General features: G+C 40.3%; 1 protein-coding gene across 1 annotated transcript; it reads right to left on the minus strand.

The window, feature by feature from the left end:
- Positions 1–319: 319 nt before the first annotated feature.
- LOC144409523 (uncharacterized) lies at positions 320–3,061 on the minus strand. Its single transcript, XM_078105013.1, has 3 exons — positions 2,853–3,061; positions 2,587–2,785; positions 320–2,325 (listed from the first exon to the last, which is right to left on the minus strand). Exon 3 carries the CDS (start codon positions 1,711–1,713, stop codon positions 655–657), a length of 1,059 nt encoding a protein of 352 aa, XP_077961139.1. The 5' UTR covers positions 1,714–2,325; positions 2,587–2,785; positions 2,853–3,061; the 3' UTR covers positions 320–654.
- Positions 3,062–19,463: the final 16,402 nt, after the last annotated feature.

A 19,463-nucleotide genomic window follows, 5' to 3' on the forward strand; every position in this document is an offset into this window, starting at 1 on the left:
ACACTGTGCTATCGGTACCCTGCCCTGAGCAAGTAGCTGCGACTATCTGCATCACACCACCTGCAATACGACAGGCACGCCTACCTCTGACCTTTGCCTTCCCAGACAGCTCCTGGGAGGTCTGCGTGGTCACCTGATGGTACTCCTGTAATGCCTGCGTGACAGGTTGCGGGGCCTGCGTGACAGAGGGCAGATTAAACAGGGACAAACCGTGCTGCACAAAGAGCTCTCGATAACATTTCTGGATCACGTTCATTCCCAACACACCAGGGGCCTGAAGAGAAGCATTACCAGGGGGGTCTTTTACCACCAAGATACCACACAGTGAAACTAGTTTACCGCACAACTCAACATCGAGCTCCAAATAACCCAGGTATGGGATGCTCAAACCATTAGCTGCCCTTAGCTGTAACCAGCTACAGGCTTTGAGCCGCTCCTGACCCCAAGGTTCAAAATGTTTTTGAAAGAAGCTTTCTGTAACAGTAGAAACCATAGAGCCGGTGTCAATCAAACATGGCACCTTGACTCCTCCCATGAGAACCTCTAAATAGGGACAGGACGACACCAGTCTGGGGCCTTGAGCTAGCCCACCAGACACAGGGCGTGAGCCATGAGGGGCCCCACCTAAACTGTGGCTCTGCAGTTTGGTGGGTGCTAGTTTTCCGGAGCCGTGCTGGGTTCTGCCTGCCTAGCAGACGGCCTGGAATCTGGTGAAGAAAACTGGGGGCGGGAATTGCGCACACCGTCACAGTCTCTCGCAAAATGGCCTGGTCTCTGACAGCGATGACACACTCTGGGCCCACGATGCGCTGTATGACTACCAGCATGAGGGCGCTGCATATGAGCGAGGGTCTGGGTTAAATGGTTGAGCTGCTCTTGTTGCAGCCCCAACATTTCCTTCAACTCTACCATTTCTGAGGACGGAGGGACACATACAACAGAATGAGCACCCTGAACTCCATACTGAATGCCACTGATGGAAGGGACGGAGTTACTGCGGCCTCTGAAGGTGCTGGGCAGACCTTCACGCTCCCACCTAATGGCTTCCCCTCTGACGTCGAGCAAGGTAGCTGCAGGTTGATGACGAACAAACTGTTTAAGCTCTCGCCTCAGGGTGCTGTCTAAGACCTGCTCAACAAACTGATCCCGCAACAGACTATCTGTATTAAGCATTCCAGGCGGTGCACGCTGCTTCACCCTTTCCATAAGGCTCATGAGAGCGAGCGAAAATTCGAGTAGCGTTTCCCCTTCATGTTGCTTACGAGAGAAGAATGCTTCCTGCAAGGCCACATACGACTCAGAACAGCCATAGAGTTCTTGTAATATAGTGATTAGTCTAGCTGGATCCCCGCGCTCTGTGCTGGGGCGGTATTTAATTTCCTCCCGTGCTTCTCCCTCTAAATGGTCATACAGAAAGTAGGCCTGATCAGCTGGGGCTAAATGACGAGCCCGCATACACGACTGTAGCTCTTCAAGCCACTCGCTCAGAGCTATCCCTGACCTTCCTCTAAACATAGGGCACTTTCTGTCTCGGGGCACGAACACTAACCTCTCGGCTGCAGGGGCACTGGCAGAAGTAAGGGCAGTCGGCAGTACTGAGGAGGTTGAAGGTGTAGCACTAGAGGGCGGCACCAACGAAGCTTGACGCAACCTCTCATTGTCAGCCTTTAACTGCGCAACCAGAGCTCGCAACTCTTGCATTTCTTCCTCCATGGTTGCCAGGGGACTGCTGCTGCTTTGTCTTATTCAGAAAAACAAAACAAACAAAAAACAAACAACAAAAAACAAAGGAACACACGTCTCTGCCTTTTTTTTTCAGTATAAGTCCTGCCAGCAACGCCAAGTTTGTGGCAAGCGTGAGGTGGGGTAGGAACTACCCCAATAATCTATGTTTTTAACTAGGGGAAAAAGAAAGAAACTAAAGGAAACCAGCAACGCCACCCTGGGAGAAATCACCCAGGGAAAAGAAAGAAATCTATGAATAAGGTAAATTACTAAATCTAAACAAAAGGACAACACAAGTTCGTTACACTGAGCAGGCGAGAGACGTGTTTCCAAAAGCATATACAACAGTTTATTGGGCACAATTCAAATCTAAAAAAAAGTTATCCTATTTGTCTAAATTATCATGTATTCCAGGGCTGGGGCAATTGTGCTCAAGGTGAGTGAGGGGTGGGAGTATAAACTTAAAATGGGAGCACCACAATCCAAAATTAACACTCCAAACACACAAGGGCAAAGCAAAACAAAGGAGGGGAGTGAATAAGACACTACACACGAAGGGACACCATCACCAAACAGGATCACCAGTGAGGCCCTCAGCACCTGGAATCACATAGATGGACAGTTAATGGGAGACTGAAAATAAATTCAACAACAATAGAGATCCAATACAAATCAAAAAGAAAGGAAAATATCAAAACAGGTTACAGTTTGAACTCAAAGAACTAAACCATCAAATAATCAAAAATAGCTACAAAAATAATAAAGAAAAATCTCCCTTGCCATCCACCTCCTATTTCAGGCAGCTAAACATGAAAACATAATACAATAGGCATAAAAATGCGGACAACGGGATTTCCACACCCGAACGCAGCAGCAGGCAATGTCCGTAAAAAGTGTAGGTTTTATCCCCACACAAAGCAGCAGGCAATGTCCGTAAAAAGTGTGGGTTTTATCCCCACACAAAGCAGCAGCAGTCCAAAACGGGTCAGGACAGTCGGGACCTCAGCGTGGCATAGCTCCGGGACAAAACGAGCAAACACGCAGTCCGACCTGCCAGCGCCTGCACATAAACGCAAGTTTATTACGGTGCCGACTAGATCGCCGACGCGCAATAGACTGCAACGTACCTGCACGGTGGAACAATTTGCACAACCCTGCAGAGAGTGCCGAGCGTCTGCCGAACCTGCAGCCAGGTAAACCCGGAAGGGGGAGGTGCGTATCAGCTGTCAGAGAGCGAGCAGATCTACAGGTCCCTCCTTATATAATAAATTAAAGGGGGACAATACTGCGAGTGGGCGGAGCCACTGGAAAAGCAGTCATCCTGCTACACATGCATTAAATCTCATATTCTTGAAGGGATTGATGCTAACAATAGTTCACTAAGCCCAGCTTGTGGAACCCTTTAGCCATAATTGCTTGTATCAACAACATTTTGTGGCAGTAACAGCCTGCTATTGTGGAAAAGAGAATTATAAAATTGTTAAAATAAAATATTTACTCTCCCCACCAGATAAAGAGGTAAGTGGAAATACAAAGCTTTGGGCTTTGAGCAGTTTTGAGAGAGACATACTCACAGGAAGTCACCTTCACATATTTGCATCACCAATAATGATCGATAACTTCAGTGAAACATTTACTTCTAACTTTACGTGACACATTTCAGTATCAACTTACCTCTCATAAGGTACAAGTTCTATTTCCTTTGATGAAAATATGAAAATATATGTTGTTTTTGTTTTGATAGATGCATATTATAGTAGAGGAGAGCAAGGAGCTGTGTGAGAGGGGATATGATTAAGTGGTGTCTGTGACTGATGATGTGGAGTTAGCCTCTCCTTTCTCCAATGCACAGCCCTCTGGGAGAAGGGTTTAGTCCAAACAAAGGCAGTAGCCATGGAAATCTTTTCCATATTATGGAAAGGAGACCCTTAGCAGCTGTGTATGACACCTAGGGGTTTGAATTAGTGACGCAGCAGCAGGAGGGATGAGTCACCTGACTGATTTTTGAGTGTTACAGACAAAAGGTTTGTATGCTTGTAGTCACAGAAATAGGAGGAGATTAAAGCACAAGGAGCTGGGCAGTGGAGCTGTAAAACATTTTGTTGTTGGTTTACTCAATGACTGTGTGACTCGTCAGGCCTCAACTTGTCCTTCCCATTCATAAAAGTTGTTGCGTACAGGACGGATTACTCAGTGTCAAAATCTCTCCCAATTCAGACATTTCTATCACATATTAATTGCATCAGCTACAATGACAAACTCACTATGGTGTCTCTTGTTAATTACTTCAACGACTGCAGAGGAAGATTACCTTCTACCATCTTATTTTTATCCTATCCTAATAATGGTCATGCATTACAGCTGACAGGGGCCGAAGGCAAATGAGTAAAACATGATCAATTAGTGACTTTCATTCTAAATCATCATAATGATCATGGTTGAAATGAATATAGATATCCACATTTGGTGTTGGAAATATTTTAATAAATGAGGTTTTTAAAAATTACAATATCGAAATAATTCACAAAAAACACTATAGAGACGATAAGGCCAAGAGCTAAATGCTAATGCAGCATGCTAACAGGGGCGGCAGGTAGCAGTTTTCAAAGAGACTGCAGGCCCCTCCTCATTCGGTGAGAGCATTTTATTAAGATATTTTCAATTAATTAAACAGCATTTATTAGAATATTATATATTATTCATATACAGAGGCTGGGTAGACTGCAGCATCGGGCGAGAATGATTGGGCTTGAGTCGTGTGTCGAGAATCCCCAGAGGACGTCTTTCGACTGTGGGAGGAAGCCAAAGTACGCGGAGAGAACCCACGCCGACAGGGTGAACATGCAGAATCTACACAGAAAGACCGCTGGGTGGAGTCGAATCCAGGACCTTCTAGCTGCGAGGAAGCCTGTGTCATTGAGAAATGACGTAGAAATAAAAACTTGAGACTGAGGAATGCATAAAACTGTGTAATGATGCTAACAGTTACAATGAATAAATAACACACAGCTGATGTATTATGTATGAAGCAATTTCTGCTGCTTCGGTGGAAACCAAAGTCTTGAAATGGGTCGTAGAATGAATGGTCGGAGCTTTCATTTTGTCTGTGGTCGAATACGAAACTAGGGATGGTCATTAGGGGAAGCGCCATTGATCTTCTGTAGCTGTTAGATTCCCCAAAACTTGCTAATAGTCCATGTCAAATCATGAACGAATAACTTAAGCACCTGCCATAAAAGCCTGCTGTTAAATGTGAATGAATCAGAAGATGAGTATTGAATTTATATATTATCAAAAACAATAATAGTCTGTAATATTTAACCCAGTGGTTCTGCTTTACCACTTTGTCATGTTCACCTGCACATCCTGTTCATCTTAAATGTATCAGCTGCAAAGGCAGTGGTAGGTCACAGTCGGATAACGAGTGTCATTGAGTGATGCTCTGGCTCTCTGTGGGATGTCGTACTTCAATGCAGGGTAAACATAGAAGGTTTGTTCTTTTTTATACTGAAATTATTAATATATCTTTACAACATGTCTGGGAGAAACCAGCTTCCGGCTAGCATCAATAAAAAGGCTCGAGGATCTTGCTTTTCTCTAATGATAAAAATAAATGTATGACAAAGTAATGTGAAGAATGCTGCTGTGTTATGCACAAACTGTAGAACCCAACAGCCATTATAAGCTGGCTTTTTAGTTTGGTCTATTGCATTCATGCGTAAATATAAATCTTACTGAACAAAGTGCAAACGTTTGCTGTCACCGAGCTTAATGTGCAATTATCTAAGATCCCAAATCCTTCTATTTAATACACTGTCCAAATAGTGGCTAATTTCCATCATGTAACTGAAAGTGATGGCATCTAGTAAAATAATAGAAAGAATAATTCAGATTTGGCCCAGATTCATGTTCTCAGTTGTATTTACGTCATGTGTGTCACTTCTGTGGATCCACACTGTGAATGTATAAACTACAATATGAGTGCAGTTATAATAATCTGCATGTAGAAACTATAGTTGTTTTTTTCATAGAATGATAATAATGAATATGGTTGCGCTGGAGTGTAAACTGAGCTTCTGTGCAGCTCATGGATATATCATGAACTGGACACTGTGTTCCCGGACCGTTCCCATTCATTCCAATTAAATGTGCTCATTCACTGCAAATAATGAAAGCGCTTTGCTTCGGTATTCTCTTCCCACAGGAAATGCACACCAGGGTCTTGGCTTTACCTGGTAAAATCGGATACAATACATCAGTATATATTGGAGCCAGTGGCTGCCTTTTGAATTATTTAGAGAGTATTTTTATATTATATTTTGAATATGTATAATATTGATTATGCTGGACACACCACACAGGCTGTAGGTGGCTACTTAAAGAAACCATCGTTGATCACTAAATATGTCTTCAACAGCTCATTCTGGTGACCACGGGGTCGTGTTTCACGTGCATACACTCTAAAAAATGTGACCAATGGTAACGTAAAAATTTTTGGCAACAAAGTGACAATTAATATAATTGATTAGAATTTACTTACTCAACATTTAAGCAAATATTATTGAAAGAAATAATGAAATCTAAAATATTTTTACAAGGAAAAATGATTCATGTCTACTAAGAAAATCATCATAATAAATTTATATTTACTTAATTTCTGGGTGAAATTGATTCATAATGACTAAATATTTGGATGAATAAGATTTACATTTACTGAATATATAATTGAAATTGATTTACAGTTACTGAATATTTGGGTGGAATTGATTAGCAGTTACTGAATATTTGGGTGGAATTTATTTACAGTAACTGAATATTTGGGTGGAATTGATTTATATTTTTTTAATATTCTGGTGGAATTTATTTACAGTAACTGAATATTTGGGTGGAATTGATTTATATTTTCTTAATATTCTGGTGGAATTGATTTACAGTAACTGAATATCTGGGTGGAATTGTAGTAGTTGTGGTGGAAACCATGCAGTGTAGCAGCTTATTAATTAAATCATTTAAGACATTCTTAGATACTGACGAACTAAACTAATTTAAATTAGACACAGATTCGTAAACTTCACAGAAACAGTCAATTCTTCTTCTCTCTTATCTCAGGACAGTTTTAACCTACAAGGTTTAAACATCTGGGCAAGGTCCACCCAACATTCATACATTAATGCCATGCGATTATTCAGATCTGCGACTGTCATCACACCTGTCACGATTCTGCTGAGAGCATATCTCTGCGGACCCGCCGAAAAATGATGTATCACCTGTCGACTTAGAAATCACCAGCATTTCCATCACACACTCACCTTGGAGCGACGGAGCAGGAGTGCACAGGTGTGGGGACTTATAAGAACTCATGTCCCCCCCCCTTCCACTGTGTGTACCTGTCATCTCCAAATGTCAAATGTCATTAGAGTAGGGATCCGCTGGACTCCTAGCATGCACAGCAGCTAGCAGGTGGCTTGGGAAACCAACATTCTGTCCTTTATCGTCAGGCATCAAAGTGCCTCAATTCTCATGACAGTAGCTTCCGTCTCCTTCTCCTACATCTTTAGGCTGAAAACAAATATTTAAAATTTGAAAAAATGTAAATGATCCTTTTACAATTTCCTCATGACTGACAACTTGAACAATAGAACCTATACATGCTGTGAATAGTCTCCAAAATGGAGCTGCCTGATAAATGACAGATTCATTCAAGATTCGTTCTCTTTGGGTTGTTGAGAGAAACCCTCATCCCACACATTTTGAATACCATCGAGAGTCACTCCAACAAATCAAAATATGTGATAGAGTAGCTTTTTTCTCTTTTTGTTTCCTATTGTGAAAAGTGGACCGCACAGCAGTGACCACCTGCCTACGCAATGTGTTTCAGAGCCCGAGCACAGCTGCACCAAGAACATACTTTTGTGATTTGAAAAAGCAGTTGGGGGTTAGAGTCTAATTTAAATTCAGAGGAAGGGATATTAAATAAGTTCAGGGGCCACCTCCAAGGTCTTTTACTGCTTCATTTTATTTACTACCTGCTCACTTTATCTGTCAGCTGGAAGCAGAATTACGGCCCCCAACTCTAAGTGCTGCCCGGCCCGGCATAAAGCACAGTCTTTGACTCCGTCCTGAGCCAAATATCTTCCATAACAGACGCAGGCATAAAACTGATTACATTTGTTCACCTCCAGCATCATAAAACTGTTACAACACAGCTGACAGAGATGTTGAGGGACGATTGCGGAGGAAAATTTGACAATAAAAGGTAATTTTTGTCAGAGGTGAAGTCATAAAGACAAAGAAGTATTTTAAGGAATAGAATTTAAAGGCCGAATGGGGAACAGAAGTCTGGAACGAGTGCTTGACTTTATTGTTATGGTTGCTTTCCTCAAGTGGCCCATTTCGGTTGAGTGTCCTTCAGAGCTTGACCTTGGTGCTGTAGGTTGGAGGCTGGCTCCAGCTGTTCCAGCAGAGTTAATCTCAGGCCATAATTACCAATGACGGGGTCTCAGAGAGGAAGCTGTCCTTTTGACAGAAATACAGACAATCTCAACTGACTGGACAATGGAAGGCTGAAGACATTTTACAGCCGAGGAGAGAAACAAAAAGAGGAAATGTAATGCTGGACGCAAACCTCCCGATGTACTAAGTGAACAGAGGAGGATGTGGGTGTGGGGGTAGTGAATGCAGCTGTGCAGCCAGAGAACTTGTCATGACATCTTAAATGTATTTGTCCAAGGGTGCAGACAGCTCCTGAGTCATCTATTATTGGCATGTGGCTCAAGATTTCCGCTTGCTAGAAAGGTTGAGTAGCTGTAATTCAGAAGAAAACGTACTATTCAACCGGAGCACATAACAACATTCTGCTATTTTAAAGCTGCTATTTTATTCCCACTAAATCTTCTATTTGTTCTGGTTCCTTTACTTATAAATATCTTAAAAGGAGCAGGGTTTAAATCAATGTTGTCCTCCTCAGGGAGAAAGAACAGTTCATATAGTTGCATAATGTGCGAAGATGCTTCGTAGAGTTCAAGTGACATGAATCTCAGAGAAACTTTAACGCAAAGGGGCGCTTCCCAATAAATACCCGACAAGTCTCCACAATTAGAGTTATTTTCCTACAATGTAAGCAGATTAGAAAAATGGTTGCATCAGCACATAAGATGTATGGCGTAGATACAGATGTTCCTGCTTTCACAGGATAATATATCCTCTGCGGTCCTGCAGCAACTTAGTTTCTTTGATGAATAGATTCAGCTGTATTTGGACCAAGTAGGGCTAAGTTTCAGCCTTGTTGACTGAAGCAGTTATCAAATGTTGTTTAAACATTTTAACTGAGGGATCAGTTTATGACACAGAACCAGTGGTTCTCAACCTGTGTATTGAGATCCCATTTGAGATTGAAAGATACAAGATATAAGGGATATAAAACGAACACGAGAAGAAAAAATCCCTAAAACAGAATTATGTTGAGTTTTGCTGTAATTCGGAACAAAGACGTTACACCTATCTGTTTATGCCCTTGACAAGCTTCTGCCTTCTAAAGATATCTAATACAAAGCTTTAGAGAAACGCTGGATTTTCTTTTGGGAAGAGTTTCACTTTCTTTCTTCTCCATTGGCTCATCTACAAATGACAGTTTTAGTTTTCATCAAACCAAAGCTCTTCCTTTGATCTGTTGATATTCACACATGATTTGAGGCATTTATTATTTCATAACCGGAAATTGCTTTAATCAGGCTTCTGCTTAAAGTTGGGTTAATTTGCGAGACATTACTTTTAGGGCTGTCAATAGATGAACTAATTAATCGCACATTTTAAAAATAATCAATCGCGATTATTGCAATTAAAAGTTTGCTTTTTCTCCTAGAGATTAATCTTACACGTAATGAGTAATCACTTTAGAAAGCGTGTATTTTAGACACTGTTGTTTAATTGTATTTTAAAACTACACACATTTGACCATCTACAAGGCAGAATTTCACCAGTTGGAACATGTTGAACTAGCGACTCTACCTGCTCTTTGCTTATTATGTGATGCCTGTATTTGAAGTGCCGAAAACATATTTGCGCAAATACCCTAAACCTGGTAATTTGGCCAATGTTTGGAGAACCTACCACAGCCAGTTTGATGAATCAATGGTTCAACATATTATAAATATGATATATGATTCTATATTTATGGTATTAGTATCATTGTATGTTAAATAATATTATAAATATGATGCTATTTTATGATATTAGGTAGATGGATGAGGTAAGCTGGAGTGGGAGATGAAGGAAGATGTTCTTACTGGTATCCAGTCTCCTTCTTCTTCTCTCTCTTATTTCTTTGTCTCCTTGTCCTGCATCTTGAGCCTCATTTTGTCCATCTCCGTCTTTTTTTTTTTTTAAAGTCATTCTCAAGGACTGCTTTGTCATCCTGTAAATGTTGGTTCTTGGTGATCAGGATCTGATTTCCATTGGCGATGGTATCCTCCATCTGCCGGATCTTTGAGATCAGGCACAATACAGTGAAATCACTGGTAGTGACCTCCTCGTGGTGGGTCTTCTCTTTTACAAAGCAGCCAGATCTTCTGTCTCAATCTTCAGCAGTTTGTGCTCTGCTTCCAACTGGTGGTTGTTGGCCTGCTGCTTATGCAGCTCCTTTTGTAGAGAAAAGTTGTGGGAGAGTAACCAAGTTACTTTAGACTTAAAGGACTGTTGTTGGTAATCCTGTTCTTTGTGGAGGAAAGAACAGGCAGTCATGTATTTACTGTCAGACATTAATGTCATACATACATCATTAAATTCATCCTGTTCTGTTGATATCTCATTTTAGCTGTGAGCGTAATTGTGAGTAACAAATGGTGCATAACGCATTTTATGAACGTTCCCTGTTTTAGCATCATCACTTTTCAGTCCCCTCAAAACTCCAACCTGTATTCTGCAGTAAAGTTTTATGCATCCTGCCCCAGAGAGCAATAAGATACCTTCACAGATAGGAGGTGTGTGTGTGTGTGTTTGGGGAGGGGAGGTCTTGGACTCACATGCCACCTTCTCGTTACATACAATAACTCATGGAGTCTTTGGAGAGATGCCTGACCGTTCCAGTCCCGCACCTACAATATATATATGGGTATTTACAAGGCGGGTGACGCAGTGTTTCAAAGGTGTTACAAACCTGGAACTAAAAGTCATAATAAGCCGGGGGTTGGGACAGTTGAGTGTCAGAAGTTGTGTGGGGAGAAAGGCAGGACTCAAACGCAGAGTTTTTTCAAACAACAAAAAGGGACTTTAATAGTAAAAAAAAAAAGGTTTTCAAAATCAAAAGGCCAAAAAGGCAAAAACGTAGGCATGAAGCAGAAACAGGCACATGGACAGGGACTAGGACTTCCAACAAGTAAGAATGACTCGACAAGTGACAACAGACACACATGGCTTAAATATACTAGGGAGGTGCAGGTGATTGGAAACAGCTGGAAACAATCATGACATGACAGACAATCACAGGGGAAGACAGGGGAAAGCAGGAAGTTACATGACCCAGGGAGAACAGAGGCAAGAAACTACAAAATAAAACCAGACATGAACCCAAACCGTGACGGTTGAGTGTCTTTTTCATTCTTTTCCTATTCTTTACTCATTGATACAACCTCCAAATCCAAGTGTAGCTCTCATCTTAGTGCTTTTCAGAGAGAAAAACAAATCAACATATTTTCTTCCTGTCATTAATGTGAAAGTTGGCCTTTGTCACCTCTTTAACACTCTCAGAGTATTCATCACAAAACCAGCAAATTAATTTCAACTTTGAATTCGTACTGCTTGACATGAATAATTTAAATAAAGAATTATTCTGAGTAGCATAATTTGAAATTGCTGTATTTGTTTGGTTACTGAAATTCAATAAACTTGAAATTGAATGTAATATTTTGGGTTTGGCCTGGCTGAAGAAGAGTTGCTCCAACTGTGGCTCCTGAAGCTCAGTGACCGGAGGATCTGCCCGTTTAAGTTTATTGAAATTCAGCCCCAAAGTAATTTATTCAAATGATAATTTTGTATGTAATTATTTAAACTGAGTAATTCAATTTCAAATAAATAATTCAAATTTAGTTTAAAATGACGAATGTTCCTTCCAATATCAGAACCCCCCGAGAGACATCGTGAGAAAACATCAATAGAGCATTTCAGGGGCGATCATTAGTCCCTAAACCAGGCTAAGATTTTGATTAAGTTATGTCTATTGATTTGTTACCTGTGGTCTGTATGCCCTATGAGATTTTCTGGCCTGCTACTGTTAGGGTTTAGGAAAGCTCTCGAGGGAGGCCTCACTCCTTTGTTCTCGTCCCCGCTGGAAACGAAGAATCAAAAGAGTCAGCTTGCTTAAATTCAAAAATCAAAAGTATTTAATAACTAAACAACGTTATAAGGAATACAATTACAAAGTGAAATACAAAGCGAACAGTAAAATATTTCGCGAAATAGAGAATTCTCTGAGCAAGTAAAGCGACTTATCAAAGCGGCTGCAGGAAAATTCTAACAGTCCTTTCCCCGCTTTGGTCCTTTGAAAACTCTTGAGGTGTGTCTTCTTGGGTGCATTTAAATGTCATTGGCTTCTTCTTCAAAGTGTCCCCTCCTGGACTGTCCTCTTCACATCGAGGTGTGAAGCTGCAGCTGTAACCTGAGACCTTCTCTGTACTATCTGTCCCTCACGTTCCAATCTATTCAATGTAGATACAGTTGGCTTTATGCCTCAATGAGTGAATATAACAAAGCATGCATAGTTTGTCTTCATCTTTTAACTACTACATCTTCATTACAACACATCATTAATGATCACTGTTCATCACACTTCATCATAAGATCTAAGACAGTTCATGTGGTCCAATTCTAAAGACATTTGCCTCAGTTGGCTGCCTTACATTAAGTTGTTCATTTACTACCTGACAGGAGAAAAAACTCCCAAAAAACCCTCTTTGGGGATAAAATTGGGAGAAATCCATAAAGGACGGCAATTAGCATCCGTCCCCAGGTTTTAACATCACATTGTGACAGAATGTTAATGTGTACAGTGTTTATATGACTTAAATGACTATGAATTGTGTTTGATTGAAATTGCATTCACTTCATCTAACATGTTAATGTAATAACTAATATCTAACATCACAAACTGCAATTCTAGCACTAAACAGGGGTCGTCGTGGCGCAGGCGTTAGAGAAGGTGTGCTGGGAAGCACAAGGTTGGTGGTTCGAGTCCAGGCTGCCCCATGTTCTATGTCGAAGTGTCCCTGAGCAAGACTCCTAACCCCTAATTGCTCCCCAGGCAAAAATGTGAAAAAGCCATGGGTTTAAAGTGTAATGTAAGTCGCTTTGGATAAAAGCGTCTGCTAAATGACCTGTAATGTAATGTAATGTAATGTAATGTAATGTAATGTAATGTAATTACACGTATTATAAATTCCACCACTAGGGTTGCACTTCTGGCTTAAGTCGCTAACACTTATCCAGACCACCTCCATCGTACCGGATCCCGGAGTTTGTGTCCTTCACACCCCTCCCTCCTCTTCCTCCACATTTTTTACAAACTACATGCATATTTCTCCACGTTGTTGATAGAACTTGGGAATTATGGATGTTAATCCGTAGTGTAAGCTATTTTTTTTTTTACTGTAAATCAACTTTACCTTTACAAATACAGACACAAGAGAAACATGTAAAGTGTTGTGCTGCATACTCAAAAGGAGCGTGTATAGGAGGGGAGACAGTTGAAAAAAAGAAATGTCGTAGTTCAGAGATCGACTGCGTGGGGAATATAGTGGGGAGCTTCTCCCTCTAAGACCCAACTCAGCATTACAGCCTGCAGGTAAGACACTCTAGCAGGGCTGCTGTGTATTTATAACTTACCCCATCTCTTAATAGAGAGAAAAAATATCATCAAGCGATTAAAAACACCAAATGCGAAAGAAATTGAGAGGACGGGAGATCTGGGAAACCATTAAACTAAGAAACTCCTCAAGTAAAAGTCAATATTCTGTAGAGTCCAGCTGTTCATTTTTGATTGGGATATCACACAATGGAAGTAATTATCAATTTACTTGAAAGCAATCTCAGCTTGCCTGATTACAGTGCATTTGCAATGGCACTGCAACACACAAATCACTGTATAATCCTTCAGAGGTGTAAATGAGAATATTTTGCCAATCATATGCAATGATTTCTCAAAATGCTTTAAAATATAATTTGTTTTACCTTGTTTATTAAATTCCTTAAAAAATCACAGCTGATTTGCCCATTCGTAATTTTCTTCCAGTGATTACCCTCACTTTCCACATTACTTTTGATAAAAACACCTAAAAAAGGCCCTATTTAACAGAAGGAGACAAGATTGTATTTTTTCTTGGAGAAAGGAAACCCTCAACATTTCTGCCACAGGGGCAGTCTTCCCACGGAGAGTCTTCACAGAATGTGAATCTCCATCTTTAAGTTCAGACAAATCCAAGGTTGGACTGTCTAAGCTATGACAATGAATCAATAGAGCACCCTGTAATCTCTCTCTTTCTCTCTTTAGTAACCAAGTCTCCTGGAAAGGAGGTAATGCCTTTGAACACAGAGGATGGTGCAATCTCGGACCAAGGACAATGTGTTTTCTTCACGGTATTTTATGGGGGTTGTTATCAACGCAGCAGGGGCGAAAGTGTTGTGGGAGTGGAATAAGATGGAGACAGGCAGACAAAGACAGACAGTGAGAGAGAGAGAGAGAGAGAGAGAGAGACAGAGCGTGAGAGAGGGGGTTTGCAGTGAACCCCAAAATCAAGAATCTGTTGAAGGATCTTGTCATTTTGTTTACGAATAAACACATGCAACTCAATATTTTGAAAACAACTTAAATGTGCATATATTTAAAAGCAGACGATTTCAACCACTGTTTCAGCTCAATGACAATCAAGACATTCTTGATATTATTTGGGACATTCTGTACTTTCCTCATTCTTTGCTTTCTTTGATACTAACATTAGTAATTCCAAAATTTTTTCAAATATTTCCTATCTTCTAAGATTATGTTCTGCTTGAACATAATAGCACGGCAAACACTTGAATTCCCCCAATCATGTTCATCTACTTCAAAAAAGGGAATATATTAGAAAAATGAATAAGTAAAGGCAACACATTTGGAAGCTTAATGATGTTCTTGTGTGATTGTTTGTATTTGACCCAAATAAATAAGTGATCATTTATTTAATCCCGTAGTCATGCCTTGCAGGCTAATAGAACTACTAATTTCTGTACTGTAGCCTGTGTCCCAGCTTTCAGAGTTGAGTTTTGGAACACAAACAGCTATTTTCCATTAAGGTCAGTGACTTAATTACATTTCCCTTTTAGAAGGAATACAAATTTTTATCCTTATTTAGTTAAAATACCAGCTGGCAGTGTCCAATGTCTTCCTGGAAATAATACATTCTTGATAACGATGATTATTTGTTGTTTATGAACCCATTTTCCCCTCAAACTGTCTGGTCTACTTGTGCTTCGGTCAGTGATTTCCTGCATTTCCCACAGTGACTTTCAATGGCCTTACAGAAGGGGCTTCTCTGTACCCAGCGGGTTCACAGTGTAATCACAAACTCAATAGCTTTTTCCAGTTGAGAATGACAGTTAATACAAAGAGGGATCGATGCTGCACTGTTCGGTCCCCAGCCCCTAGAAGTACAAACAAAGAAATTGCTTGTGATGCTCTGTGAGCACCGCAACTCCGAAACCGACTCAGGATCCGGACTTCTGTCTGGTTCACAAAGCCTTCATTGCTCAGCAGTAGATGTTTACGTCTCATATTTCAGCAAAATGTTGGTACCAAATGTTTCTGTTCCTGCAAACTGCAGTTTCATTGAATTTGAAGGTGTTTTTTTCCATTTGGGTAAGCAAACACAGAAGGACACTGTTGTGTTAGTTCATAATGTAACATTGTTAACAAGAGCTGGTTACCTTGAGGGAAGAAGACAAATAAGTTTGACAACTGCGGCGTTACCTCCTAGTGTGGACGGTCGTAACACCTTGATTGGGTCGTAACAGTCGTGCCCCCATGACTTGAGCCTTCCACGGTAAATCACAGACAACAACGAGCTTCATTATCCATCAATTACAATGACGATTAAACCTGTTAAGAGTCTGTTTTTTTGCATAATCAGCTGTGTCTAGCGGCGTTATCAGACGTACAGAGCTTTTCTTGAACTAACCAATCAACTCCCTGTTTATACCATGTGTACGTGAATACTAACGTGACATTTGTTTTCATTCTTCGTATACGGATATTTGAAAATTATGCTAAAACATATGGAGCGCCGTTTGTAAAATGTCGCACGTTCTAAAATCCTGCGCAGTTTTGCTACATTTATCATTATCATATGAACAAAAAAGGACGACAATATTTTTTAATACTTTTTCAAACATTTAGAGAGAAATTCATGTAAATTCATCCAATAACTTTTCCAAGTATAGTGTTTGGCAGTAACACCAAGTTGTTAAATAATTGTTGTTAAATAATCAAAATAATCAAATCATGTAAATCTAAATGTTCAATCAAAATGTAAATGTTATATCTAAATGTTAAATGTAAATCTAAATGTAAATGTTGAATGTAAATGTTAAATGTAGAACTAAATGTTCCCTCTACATATCAAACTTGATGACTGAACATTACAATATTTACGGTAATTCACGCGGCAAGACAAGCTGGCAAGTCCGGATGAATTAGCTCTTTAGATATAACATAGAATTAGATTATTTAACAACTTTGTGTTACTGCCAAACATTATCCTTGGTTAGTTATTGCATGAATTTACATGAATTTCTCTCTAAATGTTTGAAAAAGTGACATATGAATATTGTTGTGCTTTTTTGTTCATATGATAATGGTAAATGTAGCAAAACTGTGTAAAACATGCATGGATTTTTTTTTAGAACTCCGGTTTTAAACAATAACATCAGCTTGCCCTCAACACCAAATAGACCAAAGAGCTCGTGGTGGAATTCAGGACCAAAAGCTGCACACACACCCTCATGCAGATGTAATGTGGCACCAACTTTGGGTTTCTGGGTGTCCACACCCCACAGGACCTCCCGTGGACCCACATTACCTCGACGCTGTTCTGGAAGGAACACCATCGTTATCAAGATGTCTGCTCTGAATCATACTGATACTTAATGAAGCCATGGAGAGATGAGTCAGTCTTCTTGTGTCCTCTGTCAACGATCAAACACTCACATTATACTGACCACGGAGATTATGGTAAATAGATGCAGACGCGGCATCACTCAGGGAATTACTTGTTATTCATAGATACAGGCTACATGTACATATAAACTGATTTCTGAAATATATATTCAAAATCTGCCTGCCGATTTTCTTTAATCAGACTTTCACTTTTGGAATATTTGATTTCCCTCACGTGCCTGACCCACTGAAGCCCGGCCTGCAATTGTCATCCCTCCAATCCAATTGCAATGATACACTTTGAAGCCATCAATCGGGGGAAATTACACAGTAATAACAGAAACACAGACTGAATAAGTATTCCAAAAGTTAGAACTTTCTGCTACTCTGCTAACCAAAGGTTTTTGGCAATCTCAGAAAAAGAAAGAAGGCATTAGCTGATGTCTCTTTTACCAAAATATAAACTTAAATCAACTCTTTATTTTTTTAAAAAGAGAGTAAGGGTAGGTTCTACTTCAGTTGTATTTTGACCTGCACAGTTTATAACGTTAGCTTTTTATTTATGACAATAGAATTTATTTATTGTAAAAGTCCATCATGAAATAAATGTCTGATTCTCTGTAATAATCCAAATTTCCACTTTGTCAATAAGTGTACTTATGTATCAAATAAAGACCTACGTTGTATATCATTGTGGTGTCCGACACATACAAGCATGTAAGATAGACTCAAGAAACTGCAACTGAATATCAGGTAAAAAAACAAAATCAGGTCAGTATGTGGGAGCGTAGATACTAGCAAGGCATCAATCTCTCTATGCAAGCACATGTTTCCTTTCCACTGTGAGAGAAGAAAAAATGCAGGGATTGAATGTAAACATACAGACAACCTTCTCTACAGACGTCCTTTGGAAAAACCCATTAACATTTAGGTCACAGCCATATCTGTTTTATTTTTCTGCTGAACCAAAATCAGAATCACAGTGGGTGACAGTCTCTGTACAGACGTGGGGGGGGGGGGGGGGTCATTCTACCCTTTCTCCTTCCTGTCTCATTCTTTGCCACTTATCAACCCCAAAAACAACGTTTCTAAATCCGTCCCTCGCACGCTTGACGTCTCAATGCGCATGAGTTGTGACCCAAGATGTCAGAGTACATTAACCCATTTTTAATGGATTAAACTTCCACCCACGTCCCACCACCCCGAGGTCTCCTCCCACCCCTCCTTGCCCTGTCGGGAGACATGCTCCATTTCATGGCAGCGGTGTTGGGGAGGGTTCTCTGTCGGCGGCTCCGGCCGAGAAGAAGTGACCAAAGGAGGACAAGAGTAATAATAACTAAAACCCCTATTTTCTCATTGGACGCGGCTTCAAAAGTCACAGCACGAGTTCAGAGTGGCTGTATCGTTAAGCGTATCTGGATCTTGTTCAAACCCCCAGGCTGTATAAATGAAACCTTTCCTAATGGTCCCGAGAACCACTTACTGCCAACAGAATACATTGTCTCAGGGAAATCTCAGTTTGTCTGTGTTCATTTTCTTCCGGCCATAACACTATTTCTCTACAAATGGACCTTCAGTAAAATGTTTTCTTAAAGGATAATCATTATTGTGGATATGCTTGGATTTGTTTTCAAGATTTCTCAGCAGTGCAAGTTGAATTGGTTCTTGAGGCTAAAAAGAACTGAATGGGACCCCTTTATTTTCCTTGCGTTCCCTTTTCCCCTCCAAGAGGGTCAAGCACATACAGTGTAGCCTCGCTAAAATGCACACAGCAGATATAGTAAAAATGAAATGGATTTAATGAAATATTCGTTTTCTTTTTATATTGATGCACAATATGCTCAAGATCCCGATTCCATGGTCAAGAAGTTTCAGTCAGCTGGCTGTTTGCCAGAAAGATTTAATGCAAATGGGGGCCATTAAAGTTTTCAGCATCGGCCACAGAACAAAGAAACTTAAGAATATTTCTGCTTTCTGAGTGTCCTCTTAAACCTTTCTGAATCACAATTCTGTCCAAGAAACAAAAGAGTTCTGCGATCCAGAGAGGTCTGAGAGGAGAATCGGCAGCAGCCTGGCACACAAACACACTTTGTGATGTGTGTTCTTCAGCTGGGAGTTAAACAAAAAAAAACCTGCACAGAGTTATAATTGTTGCAGTATATATACTTTAAAAAGAAATCTCTGTGGCCTTGACACCACCTCTCACTTCTCCGTGGGTCCCAGCGCCTCCTCTCCCAGGATGGCTGCTTATTCTTGACTCTTCTCAGTCGAAGCATGACTGAAATATCACCGCTAGATGATTCTTACTCCGTTACTGTGTGATTGTGTTTTGATACAATGTGCAGCTGAATTGTTGTCAAAGTCACAGTAGATAATGGTTTTCTGATGCCACCTCTTAATTAAAATAACCAATCGATACTTTACTTGAACAATAGGTGGTAAGCAGTTGTGATGGAAAGAATTATCATTGGACTGGTCACTCTGTCTCAACCTTACTGCGCTTTTAAGCATATTCTAGGTTTGGTTGTCTGGCGCATAAATGTACTGTTTTTGTTGCCAT

Source organism: Gasterosteus aculeatus, chromosome 6 (assembly GCF_964276395.1).
Source record: "Gasterosteus aculeatus chromosome 6, fGasAcu3.hap1.1, whole genome shotgun sequence".
Lineage (NCBI taxonomy): Eukaryota > Metazoa > Chordata > Actinopteri > Perciformes > Gasterosteidae > Gasterosteus > Gasterosteus aculeatus.

Excerpts from the sequence above, each read along its gene's own strand:
- LOC144409523 (XM_078105013.1), bottom strand. The coding sequence starts at position 1,713 with ATGGAGGAAGAAATGCAAGAGTTGCGAGCTCTGGTTGCGCAGTTAAAG.